General features: G+C 35.4%; 1 protein-coding gene across 1 annotated transcript in view; it reads left to right on the top strand.

Annotated features, from left to right (window-relative positions):
- LOC141448060 (sodium- and chloride-dependent GABA transporter 1-like) overlaps positions 1-21,805 on the top strand; it is a 45,807-nt gene that overhangs the window by 10,594 nt on the left and 13,408 nt on the right. The window contains exons 2-3 of the mRNA XM_074116104.1: positions 21,383-21,562; positions 21,654-21,788. Of these exons, the coding sequence (XP_073972205.1) occupies positions 21,394-21,562; positions 21,654-21,788 (304 nt within the window). The 5' untranslated portion in view covers positions 21,383-21,393. The remainder of the gene's footprint in view (positions 1-21,382; positions 21,563-21,653; positions 21,789-21,805) is intronic.

Below are 21,805 nucleotides of genomic sequence, written 5' to 3'. Positions count from 1 at the left end.
CAACGCACCAGCTCACACCTCAGCAGTTGTGGTCGCAAAATTACATGGAAATAGGGTTCCTACTCGTTTCACATCCCCCCTATTCTCCAGACTTGGCTCCCTCGGACTACTATTTGTTCCCCAATATGAAGAAATGGCTGGCGGGAAAAAGATTTTATTCAAACGAGGAGGTGATTGCAGAAACGAATGGCTATTTTTCAGACTTGGACAAATCCTATTATTCTGAAGGGATCAACAAACTAGAGCAACGTTGGACGAAGTGTATAAGCCTAAAAGGAGACTATGTTGAAAAATAAAAAAGGTTTACCCCAAAAAATTAAGTAGTTTTTATTTTTGCACGGACTTTTCAAACGACCCTCGTATGTTCCAATTTACCTCTCCTTTAGCCGTGCTGTCCTTAATGCCCTTAATGTTTCATACAGCCATCATCACACTCTTTTATTTTATTTTTTAATTTTTATTTAGTACAATAAACGCATTTTGCGTTATAAGCAACAAGGGTAACAATAAGCAACATTCACACATATCAGAGTGGAGAAGTTACCCAGTGGTAACACTCCAATAACATTCTACTGACTCTCTTCATCAGAGAGGAGATCGCCGAGGCCACACTGTCTTTTAAGACTGTTCTAGAAGTGTTGTATGGAAATGTTCTGGAAGATAGATGTTGGTACAAGTGGGATTGTGATGTGTTTGAATGCTAAGATGGAATTTTCTGTATCGTGTTTTCAGCAACTTCTGTTGCACGAAAGAAATGTTCAAGTCTGTGTGCCATGGTTTGATTGGTGTCGTAGAAAGGAAGCGTTTAACTATAGAGCGAAGTATTTTAGACAGCAAGGACTCTGGATCCTTTGCAAGATTTGAGCGTTTGGTTGAATCCCACAGTTCGATTGGCCATTAGCCCAGACTGGCTTTAATATACTTAAATAAACTAGTCTTTTGTTGTCCAGAGTGAGTTTTGTTCTGTTGTCGAATAGTCTTTTCAGTTGTCAGAAACGTCTGTTGAGTTCTGTTCTTCTTAAGTCTGAGTATGAGGGTTCCATGTAAGTCTTCTGTCTTAAGGTAAAGCCAAGGTAGCGGACTACGTTGACTACTGGTAAAGTAGTCAAATCATCACACTCTAAAAAAAAAAATTGCATTCACACGCATGTTGCTATGGTAACCCAGTAATCCTTTCATCTCTGACACTTCCTGACCCAACCCCCCACTAGACGTCTGAGATGACGTTGGTAGACCAATTTTTCTTATTTTTGAGGGGGGGGGGGACTTAAGTCAATAAATATTACTTTTGGAGTCACCGCTACTCCTGCTTCCTATTTACATATTGTAGGCCTATACTTCCGTTAGTTGTAAGTAAAATAAATAAATAAGTAATAAAATAAATGGTTGGTGATTCCATTAATCCAAAAAAAAAAGAGATAGATTATTACCAATTTCAGACATAATACTTTATCATTTGTAATTATGCCAAACTTTCAACCTAAGAACTAGGCCACCTTCATCGTAACCTTCGTCGTATAAACAATCATAATCTGTTTTATATTATGGGTGTTTGCCTTAAAAAGTTTTTTTTTGGTCTTCGGTCTTGATTGTTCAGACACTCTGTATTAATTATTGTATAATTATAATTGTTAATAAGTATAACCTCTGAAGATGATCTTAATCCCATTGGTTGAAACTTTGGCATTAAAACAAATATAATAAAGTTATGCCAATAATTGGCAATAATATCTCTTCCATTATAAGTAAATTTATAAACATTTGTTCTTATTTTTGATCAAAAAAAGAAATTTATGGCAGCCAATTAAAGTAACATTATGTTAGGTGTTAGAGTAATATAAGTAGACCATATAAATTAAATGCGCAAATATGGAAAAGCTAGAAATAGGTTTTATTAGCAAATAATTGATTTTCTACAGGTAATCAAAAAAAAAGAAAAGAATATTAAATGTGTGGAAAAAAACCATTCAATTCATTGAAATTGCGCGTTATTGTTTTAGAAATCTAAAAAAAAAAACCTCCGGAAATGAGTTCATTCACGCCATTGTGACCAATTTTGGAATTTTATCTTCATTTAAACAGTGTTAAGACTATAAATTCTTTTAAAATGGCGAGTTATAGGCAAGTTCCTCCACTTAATATTTTTAAAGAGAAGTACAAATTAACTCAAATGACAGGTTGACATATGAGAAAAGACCCCCTTTAAGGATAGTGTTAGGTTTTTAGGCGCCACGGGTAGCCGAGCGGTTATAGGCTAGACCCGCAAAGCTGAGATGTATTGCGGTACTAGTCTAGCCCTTGGATTTTATTTAATGGTAAATATGAGAAATTTATAGTAAAGTATGTTAGGCGGTTATAGGCTAGACCCGCAAAGCTAAGATGTATTGCGGTACTAGTCTAGCCCTTGGATTTTATTTAATGGTAAATATGAGAAATTTATAGTAAAGTATGTTAGGCGGTTATAGGCTAGACCCGCAAAGCTGAGATGTATTGCGGTACTAGTCTAGCCCTTGGATTTTATTTAATGGTAAATATGAGAAATTTATAGTAAAGTATGTTAGGCGGTTATAGGCTAGACCCGCAAAGCTAAGATGTATTGCGGTACTAGTCTAGCCCTTGGATTTTATTTAATGGTAAATATGAGAAATTTATAGTAAAGTATGTTAGGAGGTTATAGGCTAGACCCGCAAAGCTAAGATGTATTGCGGTACTAGTCTAGCCCTTGGATTTTATTTAATGGTAAATATGAGAAATTTATAGTAAAGTATGTTAGGCGGTTATAGGCTAGACCCGCAAAGCTAAGATGTATTGCGGTACTAGTCTAGCCCTTGGATTTTATTTAATGGTAAATATGAGAAATTTATAGTAAAGTATGTTAGGCGGTTATAGGCTAGACCCGCAAAGCTAAGATGTATTGCGGTACTAGTCTAGCCCTTGGATTTTATTTAATGAATGTAAGGAATTTATAGTTAAGTATGTTTGCTGGTCGCCTCCGTCCACGACACCTAATTTGGTAGTTGGATTGGTAAAGTTTTGGATTGTAAAGGCAGTAGAGATTTAGTTTCCACCAAATGAATACGTATTGCTATTTAAGACACTACTAGGCGGTCACTGTTGGTACTTGCGGTCAAACAGGCATAACCATTACCCCCACAAAAAAACGACAAAGAAAACAATCTTACCTAATAATCAAATAGCAATTCACCGTTTTGTAAGATGGCCGAATTTAATTTAGTACGCAGTGGATTTATGTGTAACATTAGACAATATGTAATATTTAGGAATTATGTTAACTTTTTTCTTTTTTTTTTCTCTCTTTTACATTATTTAACATAATTTTACAACTAATTTAGTATTTGTTAATTTGTGAATGACGTAGTTATTTCTTTTTTTGTAAGGTCATTAACATCTACTGTCTAATCACGAAAATTGTATTTAAGCGCGCAATTTTCTTGGTAGTTTTCTTTGGTTTTGTTTTTTGTTTATTACTATGTTCCTGTTTTAGTCCTGTATCGTGTAGGCGAGAAGCGAGCGAGAAGCTTAAGGGATTTTCAGGAGAAGTGGGAAGCATTTTATAGTACCTCACCGGGGCTACGTATTTTGTCCTCCTAGAATACCTGTCTGCCTTAAATTACCCAGCTGTGATCATTTTCATACTCCTGTATAGACACTCCTATGATGTCTGGGAGCACTAAGAAAACTGTGCGTTTTGTTTACCCATCAAAGAACTAGAGGAACAACCCATGGTGAAGATGCTGAGTGGGTTAATTTCCATCTCAGGCAATACTTTTAATGGGCCACTAATTTGTGAAGTTGGAAATTCAAAACGAAACTTCCCAAAATGTAGGTCCAATAATTTAGCCAATAGTAGATAACTTTAAATTCCGATTTTGGCTTAAGAAAAACCGCCATCAATTATTAGAAAAATTAATTAATGCTGCACGAGAATCGAGACAAATCTCGGTCACGGTGTAAGTAGTTGTCTCCTTTTACACACATTTTTTTTTCTTTATACCAATACCAATATATAAATAAAAATAATTATTAGAAAATAATAACATTTTTTGAAAAGATTATTAATAGCAAACCATTTTTTTATTCATTATGATTGACTCAGATATTGGGTTCATTTTTAATATTTGAAAAAAAATATAAAAAACCGAGATATCTCGACGAGACCAAGACCGAGATTTGAGCGACCGAGATCGAGACAAGGCACTTGTCATACGAGACCGAGGCGAGATCTGCATAAAGTCTCGCCTCGTCTCGGTCTCGTGCAGCACTAAAATTAATGTTGGAATGTGCAATAATGTTTTCTAAAAGGTTTCAAAGTTAAGGACACTTCTTGCTGAGAAGAATTGGTATTCTTCCCTCTTCTAAAGAGCCAATTCGATCCTATTCCAATATCTTATTAAGAAAGGATAATGGTGTTACTAAAAATTCCATATGTAAAGAAAATTCTACAATCGGCAGGACTGTTTTACAGAAGGAAATTTTCCGTTTTTCTTTGAATCATTTTCACAGCGAAATTCTATTTAGGACATTTTGAAGACGAATGTAGAAAGTGAGTTCGTATCAAAGGGTCATTTTATTGCAATTAGAAAGTAACTATCATGAAAATGAAATTAAGAAATTAAACTTAATGAAACCAAGTCTCAAAACATCACCTTCACTCTTCGTCGCATTACTCTTCCTCCAGTCATCTATAACCTGACACCTCTACCAGTAGTGAACGTTGCCGGCTACCTTGGGCTTTACTTAGACCGAAGACTTTCATGGAACCCCACACTAGACTTAAAAGAACAGAACTAAACAGACGCTATCGACTACTTAAAAGACTCTTAGACGATAGATCAAAACTCTCTCGGACAACAAAAGACTAATTTATACTTCTATTTTGAAACCCATCAAAATGGGATAGTGCTGTGGGGTTCAACCAAACGCTCCAATCTCCAAAGGATTCAATCTGTACAATCTAAAATACTTCGAACTATTTGTAAACGCTCCAACCTGGACTATACACACTGACCTTAACATTCCTTTTGTCTCACAAGTCGCTGAAAACACGATACAGAAAACTCCCCACTTCAGCCTGCAATCTCATATGTAAATCCTCTAGCTAAAAATCTTTCTTCTAGAACTGTTCCTGATAACCCGGGGACAAGACGCCTTAAAAGATAGTGGCCTCGTGATCTCCTCTCAAGTGAAGAGAGCGATTAATAGCCTAATGTTTTGGAGTGTTACCACTGGGTAACTTCTACCACTCGTTACTTATCATTAGTTACTCGGTTATCACTGTTACTTATAGCGCTAACGCGCTGATTGTAGCACAAATCGCAAAAAAAAAAAAAAAAAAAATTAAAGTGAAAACATCGTGAATTATAGAAAGAGAAAGGAAACAGCTATTTTATTAATTAATTTTCTATTAATTACGCTGAAAAATTAATTTTCTTTTATTATTTTTTTTTTTGCACAAAGGAAAATCAAGATTAAACTTTGTGGTTACTTGCACTACATTATAATATAAATAATGCAACATTACATTATACTATAATGGTAAAAATGCATCACTACAGTATATTGTAATAATGCAACGCTATATTATTATGTAGATAAAGTTCATTACTCCATTGTTAAAAAATCAGCTCTTCATTGAACAATAGGGTTTTTATTTTTTTTAAGATTATCGAAGAGGGGAACAACGGGGCCATCAACTTGAACACATCAACGCCAGTGACTTCGTTGCTGGTATGAAGTCAAACTGGGTTTTCCCCCTCCACTCACATTAACCATTGTCTTCTTGTTCTTGTTCTTTTTTGTCTGTTCTCTCTGTTCTTGTGTTCGTGTTAGCCAGCAACTTTCATAACAAGAACAATGTAAACCGGTTATCCTGACAGTCTTTCCTGTGCATTATTTATTAACCTCATTAGAAAAATTGCAAAGAGGAAATTATAATTATGGATATTTGCAAAAAAGTTTCTTGCGATTATTTAAATAACGCTACTGCCTCCTAAATCAAGCAATTTGTGTACGATACTTTACGAATGTTTCGCTTTTGGCATCTTTTAAGTGTTCTTAGTTTTGAAACTTTTAATACACGTAAGTGAGCACTTAAGAAGATATGAGATCTGATAAATGAATACTTTCACTAAACCATCAGGTGATGAACTCAGAAAATAGGAAGTGGAAAAAAAAATCGATTCTTTTAATGAGTCTTAAAACAACAGGAAATACTGGACTAGTTCGCTGAGTATAACAGATAAAGAACTAATTACCTTAGCCAGGTTTTTAAAAGATATCTTTGAGTAAAATAATTAATTCACATTATGCGCATGCGTAAGAGAGGTTTTTGAGCTGAGAGAAATAAATACCACTCCTAGGCCTATTTATAAATACGAGTCAGGAGAAATTTTAAATATAGCCAGACAAAATATTGAACAGTATAGAAGAAGAATTGAGGCATTACACAGGATTTACTTAAGTAAGAGGTGTGGCTATTAAATAACGCGAGGCATTTTATTTTAAATTTATACATATTTAGTTATTATCACCTTCAATATACACCCCTCTCCTATCCCTAATAAAACGCTCCATGCGGATTTACCATTGTTCTGAAACAGTGCTGGAAGTCTTTTTCTGTCAGCTCCTGCATGACGCGTGCCGCTTTTTCTTTCACAGCTTCACAACGGACTGAAATCTCGTGTTCCTTTTAATGCAGATTTGACTTTGGGGAACAGATAAAAGTCATATGGGGCGGCCAGGTCAGGCGAATAAGGCGGATGGCCTAAAAAACTGGGATGTTGTACTTGGCTAGAAACGTCTTGACCAGACAATGCAGTGTGAGCCGGCGCGTTGTCTTGATGGAGAACCCTCTGACTTGTTCTTCCACAAATCGGGTCGTTTTTTTCCTTACTCTTTCACGGAGTTAAGCAAGCACCTCACGGTAGCAATGTTGATTAATTATAATCGATATTTTCATCCATTTTGGACGTGGAAGGGCGACCCGGGCGGTTATTATCTCGGCCATCTTGGAAACCGCTTGAACCACTCAAAAACTCTCGCACGTGATACAATATTCATCGCCATAAAGTTCTTTTAATAAAAGATAAGTTTCAGTAGCAGTTTTGACCAAGTTTCATGTAAAATTTCACGACAATTCGTTGCTCTACTACATGTGTAGTATCAAATGTTTTCGGCAAAACGAAACTAACACCTCTTACACAAACGACGGCGTCCGGTCAGACAGATTTCTCTACAAACACTTGAGAGACACTGCAATCGAAAGAGAAGGCTTTACGCTGCTGCACAGCTCGGTCGGTCGTTAGGATTTGGCGCATGCAAGTTTTTCTGTAGCAGCATCAGTCTCGTTATTTAATAGCCACATCTCGTATTGTGACCAGAAACACTGGTGAGTTTTAGTATATAATAAAACGGTACGCGACAGGTGTTCGCATACATCTAAAAATATAACAGCAATAATGATGTCAGACGCTGGCCCTTAGTTTGTTTTACTCTTTCTAGGAGCTACTTACAGTTCACTGTCCGGTGATGAAACAGTGTTGTAACTAGAGTATAGTGACCGGAAGCGCCGGTTGAGTGCGCTGTAACAAGCATCCGCAAAACCCCAATGACCTCAGATGTTGGCATTTTATGTGGGGTCATTAAAATCCGCTAAAAAACAAAAGCGTACATTCTATTGGAGAGATGTAACAGAGTTACAGGGTATACCAAGATCTTTGGTGGAGGAATGAATCGCCTGACAAGAACTGCACAATCTACCTGTTCTTTGAACCGGACAAAAGATCAAGCTGAAGGAAGTTTACTAGTCCTAGTGTTACAGGAAAAAATTGGCTTTTGGAAAAGCGATTTTCGACTATCTGCACTTGTACTGTGACTAGAGGGATGAAACGTCATTACATCTTCTTGGAGAATGTACACATTATGCTTGTAAACACGATTCCTAAGATTGGCGCCTGAAATTCGGAGCTCAAAACTGGGAAATCAAAACGCTCGGCTCTCCTAGTTAATTTTTAAAAAATTTTCTTTGATAGAGGTTAGCGGATGACAAATTCCTAACTTAAAAAGTGCAAAATTTTTTTGCGGAACGTTTACGGCGTCTTCCATTTTTTTTTTTTATAGACTTGTAGCTGCATTTACGTTTGCAGTTATTTTACTTCTATTAAATACTTTTTTAGGTTTTAATTAATAACAACTAAGAACGTGTTATAAAAAATTTGACATGTTTGGAATATTTTTCTTAAACAATAATACGTGTTTGTGGAATCAAATTTGTAATTTGTCAAAGAAATGTCAAATATGTTCTAATATCTTTTTCGATACCTCAAAATAATTACAAACTGTAAATAATACTACTGACCCTCCTTTATAATGCACTCTATTTTTAATACAGTGTTTTATACTACAGATATAGATGGCGTTGTTAAGTTCATTGACTCCACTAAAAATTCTTTCTTTTGTTTTTTATAGTTATTAATAGTTATTAGTATAAAAACTAGTATATAGTTAATATTGTATAGAGTAGAGTTCGCAACTGGTTGCCATGGCACTTTGATGTGAGCACTTCCCTTAGTGGAAAGTGTGCAGTTATTTTTTTAATGGGAAAAAATATTTGCATTTCAAAGGAACGGAAATAACCAGACTTTGGCATGATTTTGATTTACGAGTTGAAAAACAGGAATTTGGTTTATTTATTTTATTTTTTTAATTTAAGACGTACCAACAACTGAGTACATTGGTGCTTAGAGCTTTTTTGAGTACACTGCCGGCCACCAGTCAGATTTCTCACATTACAGGCAAGAAGCTTCTAAGGAGAGAAAATCTAAAGGCCAACAGCTTGGATACGAACCCACGATCTCCGCGTGGGAATCGAATACTTTAACCAACACCTTGCTAATCCCTCCCCCTTTTAAAATATTATTTTCAGGGAATTATTTGCTATCTACATTTTTTTTTTGTTTATTCCCAAAATTAGGATAGCCTCAAAATTTCTGAGAAATTAAATCTAATTTCCCATTGTAAGAAGAGCATTTTCATCAGGGCCGGATTTTCCTATAGGCTAAAACTAGGCTTCAGCCTAGGGCCTTAAGATCAAGAGGGGCCTACATTCAAATTGTTAACAAAATTAAAATTACACTATTCTAAAAACAGTACCAATAAAACAACATGTTTCATTTAACATATTGATATATATCACAGTAGTGATGTATTTTATTATCTCTCATGTAATTTACAAACTTAAAAATGGGAGACAGGTGATGGAGTTTGACGTTTGAGTGTGAAGACTATGTATGTCTTCTTACATCATACACCTACCCCACCAGCCGACACCATGTGCGGTACCTTGGAATGTACCTAGACAAGAGACTTTACCTGGAACCCCCCATTCGAGACTTAAACGTACCGAACTAAATAAACGATACAAACTTCTAGCCAGACTACTTGACAAGCGCTCAAAACTCTCACTACAGAACAAAAACGACGACTCTATACAGCTCTTCTCACCACCAATATGGGACTTACGGACTCGGAACTTTACGGAACAGCTAAAAAATCGCAACATCAATAGACTGTGCAAACACTCCAATCCAAAATACTCCGCCGCATAATAGACGCTCCATTCTACTATGTTAGCAACCACACAATACATACAGATCTCCAAATTCTATTCGATCTCCGAACTTGCCAAAATTCGATATAAACATTTTCATCAAAAACTCTCCATTTCATCCCCAACCCTTTAGCTGCAAACTTGTCTTCAACTACACTACTCTCCAATCATCGCGAAGACGGCTGAGGCGCTGTTGGCCCATCACTGGATGACCGTCATTCACGTCTGCCACGCTATTCATGTACACTTATCGCATTTACTTATTGTACCCTTTAGATACAGGTGTAAATTTCAATAAAAGGATAAATAAATAAAAAAAATGGGAGGTGAAAGGGCCTCCTAAGTGGGAATAGACTAGGGCCTCTTTTTATCTAAATCCGGCCCTGATTTTAGTATTATAAATATTTATCTTTGAAATTTAAATACAATTTTTTGTTGAGATTGACAAGATTGTGTTGTTCGTCTGTAAATGTATATGTGTACATTATTACAAGGTCCAAATATAATTCTATTTCCGTCCCAAACAGAGTATTGGGATATCGGCCAGTTCGCAACGTTTGAATTAGTGTGAAGGACTGTTGTACACATTTATAGCACGAGAATTCTTTTCCCCTACTCTCAAATAATGTATTTTCTTCCAAATTGTCAATTTATTATTTATCTTTCAATAATTTATTTAGTTGAACAGATAAAATCGATTTGTTAGTTTGCCCGAGGTAAAGAAAGAAATATGTATTTTTTGTTTGTTCATGGCTAAATTAAGACAACTGTTTGGCGCCATCTGAAGTCAAAAAAAGACAAAAGACAAACAAAAAAGACAATAATATTGACACAATTACACGTTCACTAGTTACCCAGCGGTAACATCTGGCTACTAGGTAATCTCCAGGAGTAACTACTCTCTCTTCAGAAGAGGAGAGAATATCGTGAGGTGACTGGCCTCGTTTTAATCGCCTAGGAGGATGATCTGGAGGGTGATGAGATGATAAATGGCGGACAAGAGGATTGGATTGTGTTCTGATGAAAGTTTTTCTGGCGAGTTCCAGCAACCAGGACTTACAAACGGGAATTTCTGTGCGGATTTTGAAACGTAAAATGAAGCGTTTTAACGATAGTGCGGAAAATTTTCGGCTGATGAGGTTGAATTCTTTGAAGATTGGAGCGTTCAATTAATTTTTATCACAATACTGATAATAATGGAATATTTTGGGGAATGTTTCTCAGTAATTACATCCGTTGGATAACTTCCTCTTCACTGATAAAAATAGCTGAACAATTTTTTTTTTTATTCTAATATTGAATTTTTACTGTACGATAAGTAATGTGTTATTATTAACTTGCAACGATATTTCTGCGACAAGAAAGACTCGTCTTTCTCTTTCTTATACCCTGAAGTGGATGACATCATACAGAATAGTCCTTCTTAGACCTAATCTCTAAGATGTCAGACCTTCACGAACGCTGAGATAACATGGCCGTTTGATTTTTCTTTATTCCGGTCTAATAAACTCGAACAAGCAATTTGCCACAAATTTTCCGGAACAATGGTTTAGAAAATGAAAAAAAAAAAACCAAAATAAATATATACGAGAATATAACTTTCACTTTTTAGATGTCCTAATTGTTCATCCGGTTGTATTAATTATCAAGTTTACACTTTTCTGTACAGATTTTGTTGGATATCTAGGACAGAAGAACTGAAATGCAGTTCATCTACATACATGATGATTGGCTTCCAATAACAGGATCATTAGAGTCATTTTGCTACTCACTAGCGTCCCTATTTGGCCGAAGATCAGAAGTAACACTCACCAACAAAATACTGAAAGAATGATATCTGCTAAGAAGTGTTATGAACTCGGAATTATGTGGACTAGTCGAGGGTTCCTGTTAGACAAGCGTCTGCTAATCATTTAAGACCCACAAATTCTTTGCCTAAAAACAAACACTTCACCATTAGATTGAATGAAGAGAGAATGATGCTACTGAACGATTCATAATGACCTTTAAAAATATCAAAGATCTTACATTAATTCGCTGCCAAAAATTTTACACTTTATTTTCTGGTCATCTCATCCCGCTTTTGAACATGAACACTATTCTCACTGCATCCAAACTTTAGCTCCAGCATCTTTCACACCCACACTTATTTAAACACTTTGTTTTTATGCTTACTAATCGTCAAAGCGAGCACAAAGTGCAGCTTTAAGATTGCAATACAGTTAGCTTATATTCACTCCTTCTACAAATTAAAGTAATACCTATTCTTGTCTGGTGGCCCATCTACCAAAATTAAGTATCGCATGAACCGAAAGCGATTAGCCAAACTCAATTAAATTTCTCATTAAACCATTATTTATAAAAATCCAACGCCTAGACCAGGGATTCGAATCCTGAACCACAATACTCATTCGTTTTTGCGAGCCATCTCTAATGTGCTATTTCAGTATATAGTACGCTGCTAAAAACTGAATATTTATAGAAGTCTTGAGTTAACTCTTTGCGGCTAGGTGGGTTAAAAACTGTCCCACCTTTTGCTGCATGGTGGGATATATTTTAACCCACCTCGAAAAGTTGAAGTTATTCATACATACAGCTTAATATGTTATTTAAAGATTTTCATTCAGTTGGCAGTGCTATGCATCAATGGTAAATGCGTAAATAAGTGAAATAATTTTTATATTTATTATAAACTTGACCGATAGTAAAAAAAATGGTGGCACCGCATACTGTTCTATTATTTGGATGCAGCTGTTTGTTAATTCATATATTGTTTATAAAAAATTGGATCAAGACATGGAACTTAAACATTTCAAGGAACAGTGCGCTGAAGGACAGTGGCTGTGCTGTCTGCAAAGTTCCGCTTTGTTTTGGTCAAAAAGTTGTGTTTGAATGACCATCATATAAAGCATTAGTTGCATAGTGGTATTATACAATACCAGTGGCCCACACTAAAAAAGGACTATTGAAATGGTATTAATTTTTTCTTTTCTTTTTTTCGTATTTCGAGAGTGATGATTATTTGAGAGGGATGATTACATATGGAAAATAATGGAAATGAATGTTTATTTCCATTTCTTTATAATAAAAGAAATTCTGTGCAACTAGGGCTTTTATTTTCTTTAAAGTCGTGTGCCTCAAAGAGTTAAAATATTAGTTAGAGAAAAAATATCAGTCTATCGGAAATGAAATTGTATTTTAGGGCTTTTTCATTTTTCAGTTTGTTTTTCTATGCAAGTTTAAACAGGTCGTTACCCTTACTTCTTATTACAGAAACCAATAATATTCAAAGTCGTGAGTTTCAATTAAGTAAATAAATTGTAATTAGTGATATTAATTGGTTAGAAAAATTCGTGTGTTGTGACAAGTGGTTTTTCACAGTTAAGTGTTACTTTAATTTATTTTATCTGTACTTCAACTTCAAACTAAGTGCATAAAAAAAAGATGTATTTCCGGTGAGAAGTTTTTAAAAATAACTGCACGATTGCTATACTTCTTTTTATTAGGAGTTAGTAAAAGTAACGTTACTCATTCATTTCTATGTTTCACAACAATACGAGATAGTTAGATAGCATGTTACATTCTAATAAATTCATTCTGTTGTGCTAATAGCAGAGTGGGGGGGCAGAACTTTATCTTAGACAGCGAACACGATTCCAGTTCAACCAGGTGTTGTTGGTTGATTGGGGGGGGGGGGCGCCATGTCCCACCAGAACTGGCTGATGTAATAAGGCTGGTCAGTTGCAGTGCTTAATACCTGCTCTAAGTGTAAGCCAATACCAAGGTTTCTCGCAACAGACAAATCTAAAATAGGTGAAGGTATCTTTTATCTTGACCTACAGCCACGGTCATTACCACTGCATTATAACTGCATGATGCGATAAAGAAGTATATGATTAAAGAGAAAAATAAAATGGTTAAAAAGAAGCGAAATGATATTTACACCGAATTCAGTCTTGCGAGCCGTTTTAGTTTTGCCATAGAGCATTGCCCGGTCTTCACCCCCACCCCCCACCCACCCACATGATGAAATATTCCAAATCTGACAAAACTTAAGCATCCTCTCACCTGTATCGAGGTCATTACCTATGTTATATTTATTACGTCAGAAATCTACTCAAAATATACATACGTATATCTTTTTAATGTTTTAGATAATCAAGCGATATAAAAAAAATTTAGAGAATCAGACAAATATTTTTCCGAAAATTCTAACTTACAAATTTTCTTTTAAAAAAAGAAAATTGAAAAAGGATGACCAGAGTAACAGGTGGTGATAAATTGAAACTAAAGCCTAACTTAAAATACTCCAGGAAAATCTTTTACAAACTGGGCCCCTTTCTTCCAGAAAATCCCTCCCCCCTGATGAGGCTGGTTTTTTCAGGGAGAGGAATTATCTAGGGATACCTAGGAAAGCCTAGGTGGTCACCAGGTAGTAATTGCCTATTTTTTTTTCAGGCGAGGCTTAACGTCCCAACTACCGAATTAGGTGTCGTGGACGGTGGCGACTAGCAAACATACTTTTACTGTAAATTTCTCATATTAACTATTAAATAAAATCCAAGGGGTTAGACTAGTACCGCAATACTTCTTAGCTTTGCGGGTCTAGCCTATAACCGACTAGCAAACATATTTTACTATAAATTTCTCATATTAACCATTAAATAAAATCCAAGAGCTAGACTAGTACCGCAATACATCTTAGCTTTGCGGGTCTAGCCTATCACCGCCTAACATACTTTACTATAAATTTCTCATATTATCCATTAAATATATTCCACAAGGGCTAGACTAGTACAGCAATACATCTTAGCTTTGCGGGTCTAGCCTATCACCGCCTAACATACTTTACTATAAATTTCTCATATTAACCATTAAATAAAATCCAAGGGCTAGACTAGTACCGCAATACATCTTAGCTTTGCGAGTCTAGCCTATCACCGCCTAACACACTTTACTATAAATTTCTCATATTAACCATTAAATAAAATCCAAGAGCTACATTAGTCCCGCAATACATCATAGCTTTGCGGGTCTAGCCTATCACCGCCTAACATACTTTACTATAAATTTCTCATATTAACCATTGTATAAAATCCAAGGGTTAGACTGGGGAATCGAACCCGCTATACCAACAATACATATTAGCTTCGCAGGTCTCGCCTCTAACCTTAGAGGCGCCCTTTAGTCAGCAGGTATTGGAAGGGTTATGGCTTATCTAGCTTCTGTCCACTTTCTTTTCAATTTGGAGGAATCTACTTCAGAATATCTTGACGGAAATGGATATATTAGCTTACTGGATTCCCACAAGAAGATCTCGGTTTCGAAACTACCTCCTAGACTATAGATTCTTGAACTCACTGTGCACTAAGAAAAAAAAGAAGCTCCTATCGATCAGATGTGGTCACGTCTTAAATAAAAAAAAAGGGAGGGAAGACAAAATCTTGGAGGCCGTTGGATGGGAACAATTGACGTCATTGCAGTTTTTTTTTCTCGCACTGTGGCGATGAAGAAGGCCATTTTTTGTGAACTTGAGGTTAAATCATACCAACTAATCGATGGTTATTAAAAAAAAAAAAGTTACGAAATGAACAAAATGATTAATATCACCATAAGCTCTGCTTCTAACATTTTAGACCCAACAGCTAAACAATATTGAGTTGTTCCAGGTCGAGTAATCGATTTTCTACACAAATACGAATCTGCTTCGATTAAAGAGAAAAAGAAGTAGCTGTAAAAGAGAGCGGGTGAGAAATCATAGTGAAAGTGAGAGAGAACTAAGTTTTCTTTGTAACTGAGGGAACCTCAAAAAGTGTACTTTTGAGGGAACCTCAATTTTGACACGTCCTAGAAACTTTCGCCAAAGAGGTTATAGATAATAATTTAGTAATTATTTGAAGATGTTCATTTCGGTGCCAATCAATAATATTCACGCTTTAGAAGGGCCAGTTATTTACGAAAGTAAGAGTTAGGTAAACGGCAATCGGAATTTCTTACACTAGAAATCAAAAAGACGCCGCGAAATTATTTCCTAATAAAATAAAATTCAAATTATTTCTTATTAGCATAAATAATTTGGTATCTCTTTGTTAACTTCAGCCATTATTTCAAATTGTCTACAATTTATTCATCATCGTAGCTTTAAAAGTATAAGTTTATAGTAAAAAAAAAAAAATTGACTTTTACTTGATCTTTGTTTTTTTTGCTTTTAACAAGGAGCTTTCATTGTACTCGTTGAAATCCAACTAGCTCGACAAAATTAGATAATGTTTCCCATTGTGAGAGTGTCGCACGTGTGTTGACGTAATTCTCTAGAAAGTTACAGCATGAGAACCGTTAATCTCTCGCTCATTCTTGATAAAATTTATAAAAAAAAAAAAAAAGAAGTAAAAATAGAAAGAAACAGAAATATCAAGCAAACAGAAAGGAAGTAGTTTAAAGGTTTACCTTGACAACATAAAGCAAAGGTAGGTTAGTTTTTTTTTAATTTTATATCCTTTCTCTTAAGGTCAGAACTATGGGCCAACTTCTTATTTAAAAAAAAAAAAAAAAAAAATGGCTGTGTTCTGTCTCACCACTTACTTTCACTAAAATTTAGAAGATTCGAGCTTAAACGAAACATTTTAGACACAAAGCTAAAAATGATGCTTTAGAAATAAGCCTAGTCTACTCATCCGCTAGAACTGTCCAAAAACCCAATCCCCCCTCCCAAATTACCCTTAATAGAATTTTAATGGAAATATGGTTTAGTTTTATTACAATAAACATAAATATTTTAGCCTATTTTTCGAGAAAAGCTAAAAAAAAAATGACAAGTGAAGTAATTCCTATTTTTTTTTCAGGCAGGCTTTACGTACATCTACCAAATTAGGTGTCGTGGCTCTACAAACTCGTACTTTACTATAAATTTCTCATATTAACTATTAAATAAAATCCAAGGGATATACTAGTACCGCAATACATCTTAGCTTTGCGGGTCTAGCTTATAACAGCCTAACATACTTTACTATAAATTTCTCATATTAACCATTAAATAAAATCCAAGGGTTAGACTAGTACCAGCAATACATCTTAGCTTTGCGGGTCTAGCCTATAACAGCCTAACATACTTTACTATAAATTTCTCATATTAACCATTAATTAAAATCCGTTAGACTAGTACCGCAATACATCTTAGCTTTGCGGGTCTAGCCTATAACAGCCTAACATACTTTACTATAAATTTCTCATATTAACCATTAAATAAAATCCGTTAGACTAGTACCGCAATACATCTTAGCTTTGCGGGTCTAGCCTATAACAGCCTAAACTATAACTTTACTATAAATTCCTCATATTAACCATTAAATAAAATCCAAGACCTAGACCCCGGGAATCGAACCCCACTAAACCAACAATACATCTTAGTTTTGCAGGTCTTGCCTATAACCGCTCGGCTATCGTGGTGCTTTTTTTTTTCTTTTTTTTTTTATAAACGCACCTCAGGAGACCATTATTTGTAAGGACGATGATATTGCCTCTACATAACGTGACAAATCTATTCCGTAAAGTGTTGCTTCCGTTTGTAGAATTATTTGCCAGGTTTGTACCCAATAAAATGGTTACCCAAACAAAATCTTAAAGTTAATGCTTCCTCCAAATTTCACCGCTTATTACACCTACACAATTTTAAGTGTAAAGTGAGGTCATTATCTAAAAATCACTTTTTTTTCAGACTGAGTAGTCCTCAAAATGGATCTCTCCATTTCTTAATGGGAAAATAACTGCATTATAAGATAGTATTTAATTGGTTCAAACCAGTTTTCTTTTTTGGTTTATCACATGTATATTTTGGTTTATGAGTGATTATATAAATACTTGTTATGTATTGCAGAATCTCTCGCCACTCCCTGTTGTTTTTTTATGTGCAAAAAAAAATCATCTTTAATCTTAAGGAGTTAATTTTTTTAAACATAAAAAAAAAGCCAATGTCAAGAGTAAAAATATGCGATGTTTCATAAAAACTGCGAATGAATAATATACTTATTACATTGTTTTGTTGACAAGGAAATGAGAATTAATGTGTAAATGAAAACATAAGAAAAATGAATATTATATAATGTATATAAGAAGAGAAAATTACCACAGCACACTTCCCTCTTAAATATATACACATGACAAATCGTAATAATAAAAATTCGTCAACAAGAATTTGGCGAATTGAGCCAAAGAAAGAGAGAAGAAAATAAAATTATAAGAAGTGCAATAAATAATTAAGGCACCATCAATCTTTTACATACTGTAAATAAAATTATGTTAAGTAAATAGCTAACATTATATAACTACATTGTAAATAGGATAGGATTTGCCTTGACAATGAACAACAAATGTTTTAGTTGAACGGCAGAAATAGGGCCTATTTTTGTGCCCTTAACCAAGAATTCTAAGCAGCTAGGTTTGTTTTTTTTACTGAATCTTTGATGGCACATTGAAGAAACGAAGAGAATGAAGGTAGAAGAAAAAGAAACTTAGATGTTACGGCCCATCTAAGATGGAAGAATGGCTAAAGAGGTCCTAGACTGGGAAGCTGATGGAAGGAGAACAAAAAAGGCTAGACCCAAGGAAAACTAGATAGATGGCGACCGAGAAAGCCTCTATGGTTACAAGAGAAGAAAATTTCCTGGATAGATCCAGGTTGGAAGGCTGAAATTAACAATTTTCAAGCGCCTAAAAGATGATAAAATTCCCACAAAAAATTATTTTAGTCATATATAATAATTCTTACCATCAATAAAAACTTAACAAAGTAAGAGCAAGTAAAAATTCCTAATTATTGTGGCTGGTCAGGTAGAAAAGAAAGTACCGACAACAGGTCAGGTAGGGGTTATACTTCGAAAGATTAGTGGGAGAGCAACGTTAAGGAAAATGCAAGACGATCAGGGAAATGATGCCAGCAAGTTCAGTAGGCTATCTGGTGGCTAGGATTGTCGGTTTAGCCTAAAGGCTACAAAACAATACGAACAATAGCAGTAAAGTGTAATTTGGCAACTATTTCAACTCTAGCTCCCAATCTTGACTCCTGAAATCCACTAAAAATAATTCTACTAAAAAAGTGTAATTTATTAAGTACAATTTGAGAAAATGGTTACAGTGTTCACCCTAAAATCATTTCCCCCCCTTATTCAGTGTTAAAGGAAAAAAATAATAGAGCCAGACAGAAGTCACGGTTTTTGAGCTTCCTAAACTCGAAACTATTGGAAGCCCCAAAGGTTCCCGTAAAGAAACCATACATAAAGGACTTAACTCTCATTATACGCATTGTATACTTGATATCATTGTCACTAACACTTCGTTACGTCAAACAAATGTTATTTTATATGAGAAGCCATAGGAAACATTATGGATTTATGTGAGAATCCTAGGATTTTAGATTTTATAAGATTTAGAAATCGATAGATCGAGCGAGTGATTAGAGCATTCTCGTGGTACTAACTCAAAAACTCTTTTAAACGTCAATTATTTCAATCGTATCTAATTCTAAGTAACATTATATAAACTGTACAGCTGTATTGTAAATCCGTTCACTGCTTAGAAATAAAACGTTAGAGGGAAGAGTGCCACCAAATCCCTCCCCCCTAGCACTGCCTAAAATAAATTTTTCAACTTAATTATTAGAATAGAGGCAGTCATTTTTGTTTTCTAGGGCTTACGTAAGAGAAGCTCTAGACATGAAGATGAATAATAAGAAGATTTTTAAAGAAATAGGAAAAACTCAATATTTATGGGCAAATTTCCTTGTACCTTAATTATAATTAATTAAAGGAAAACTATACTAAGAAAAAGAAATATCGTGACTCCCACTGATTACATTTAATTTTATTTATTCCAGTTTACAGGCATCATCAGGGAATTCATATGTTACCTTACGAGGAAAGAAGTTAAATTTTAAAATGATAGGATTGGTGAAATTAAAACTATATTGTGTAGACTCTACTGTGTTACAATAGCTTCTGTCTGGCGAGTTTGACAGTTCTATTCAGATTCTGGCGTTGATTTCCTCATATGGTAGCCAATAGACTTGGGAAATTTTATGTTTTCCTTGTTGCACGTCACAGTTTAACTGTATTATGTTTATCTGCCCCTGTAAAGTCTAGGTTCGTGGCCCCGGTAACTCCCATATTCGGATACGAGGTGTGGGCTATTAAATAACGAGACTGATGCTGGCTGCTACAGAAGAACTATGCATGCGCCAAATCTGTAACGACCGACAGCTGTGCAGCAGCGTTAAAGCCTTGTCTTTCGATTGCAGCGTCTCACGTGTTTGTAGAGAAATCTGTCTGACAGGAACCGTCCGTTTGTGTAAGAGGTGTTAGTTTCGTTTTGCCGAAAACATGATACTACACATGTTGTACAGCAACGAATTGCCGTGAAATTTCACATCAAAACTTGATAAAACCGCTACTGTAACTTATCTTTTATTAAAACAAGTTCATGGCGATGAATTTTAATCACGTGCGCAAGTTTTTGAGTGGTTTTAAGCGTTTCCAAGATGGCCGAGAAGACGTCGGAGATGATGACCGCCCGGGTCGCCCTTCCACGTCCAAAACGGATAAAAATATCGATTATAATTAATCAACATTACTACCGGTGAGGTGCTAGCTCAACTCCGAGAAAGAGTAAGGAATAAACAACCCGATTTGTGGAAGTACAAGTCATGGGTTCTCCAACATCAAGACAACGCGCCAGCTCACACTCCATTGTCTGGTCAAGACGTTTCTAGCCAAGTACAACATCCTAGTTTTAGGCCATCCGCCTTATTCGCCTGACCCCATCCAGACTTTTATCTGTTCCCCAAAGTCAAATCTGTATTAAAAGGAACACGGATTTCGGTCCGTTGATGGCTGTGAAAGAAAAAGCGGCACGCGTCATGCAGGAGCTCACCAGAAAAAGACTTCCAGCACTGTTTCGAACAATGGTAAATTCGCATGGAGCGTTGTAGGGATAGGGGAGGGGTATTGTATTGAAGGTGATAATAACTAAATATGTATAAATTTAAAATAAAATGTTTTATAACAATAGTCTCGTTATTTAATAGCTCGTACTCTGACGAGGTAGTCGTAACATCAGCTTTGAATAGCCTTGCAATGATTTTTAGATAGCCTAACTAGGCTAACCGAAATTTTAAACCTCGATTCAAACCCCCCCCCGTACACCTCGGCTCCCTCTTCTTCCTTAGTGTTGCAGCCCCGTCCAGTGTGCTTTACTGATATCCGGAAGTAATTCCGTCAAAAATAAGACCAAAATTCGTCTCCAGCTTCTCACCCAGTTTTTGGACCACACCTGCCGCTTTGCTACAGCGGACGGAAGTTTTTTTTCCCCCCTTCAACAGCCTGATAAATACAGCTGTGGCTACAGATGTAGCTATGAAGTGGTGGTAGTTTAAGAAGAGGCTACAAGGCCGTAGCGGTATTCACAGCACCAGTCCATGTTCTTTGCAAACAAGTCCTTGAACTCCACCTGAGTGCTGCAGATATATCTAAGCTGAAGAAGACGGTCTCTTAAAACGTCTGAGCGTTCTTGTATATATATATATATATATATTTTTTTTTTTTTAAATAAATAAAAGAATAAAGAAACAAATGAATTATTAAAGGGTTTTTAGTTCATGCGAATATCAAAATTTACTGTAACGTCATTTAATTTCTAATATCTCTTAGATGAAGTAATCTTTTTGACAAAATTATAATTTCCTTTATTTTATTTTTGTCTCTCTAGCATAACACAAAATGGACAAGTGCGGCTATTGGGAGGAGGAAGTTGAAGTAGCCCAACTAGACAGGAAAGAACGTGGAGGATGGTCAAATAAATTAGATTTCCTATTTTCCTGTATAAGTTTATCAGTTGGTCTAGGAAACGTTTGGAGATTTCCTTATCTCTGCTACAAAAATGGAGGAGGTAGAATTTTCCTTTTTAGTTACTTAAATATAAAAATGCTTGTTTAACAAAAATATAAATAATCTTTAATGTTTCATTTTATGCATTTCAGGAGCATTTCTTGTTACTTATGGAATCGCCATGATCTTCTGTGGTATACCAATGTTTTTCCAAGAGGTTGCCATTGGCCAGTATTTAGGATCCGGTGGAAGTACACTTGTTGGCCAATTATGTCCAATTTTACAAGGTCTGTTATTATTATTC

The sequence above is a fragment of the Rhodnius prolixus genome, unplaced genomic scaffold, assembly GCF_049639745.1.
Source record: "Rhodnius prolixus isolate KJV_2025 unplaced genomic scaffold, Rpr scaffold_13, whole genome shotgun sequence".
Classification (NCBI taxonomy): Eukaryota; Metazoa; Arthropoda; class Insecta; order Hemiptera; family Reduviidae; genus Rhodnius; species Rhodnius prolixus.
Note: the sequence above shows the minus strand (reverse complement) of the source record. Positions and strands in the feature narration are given on the sequence as shown.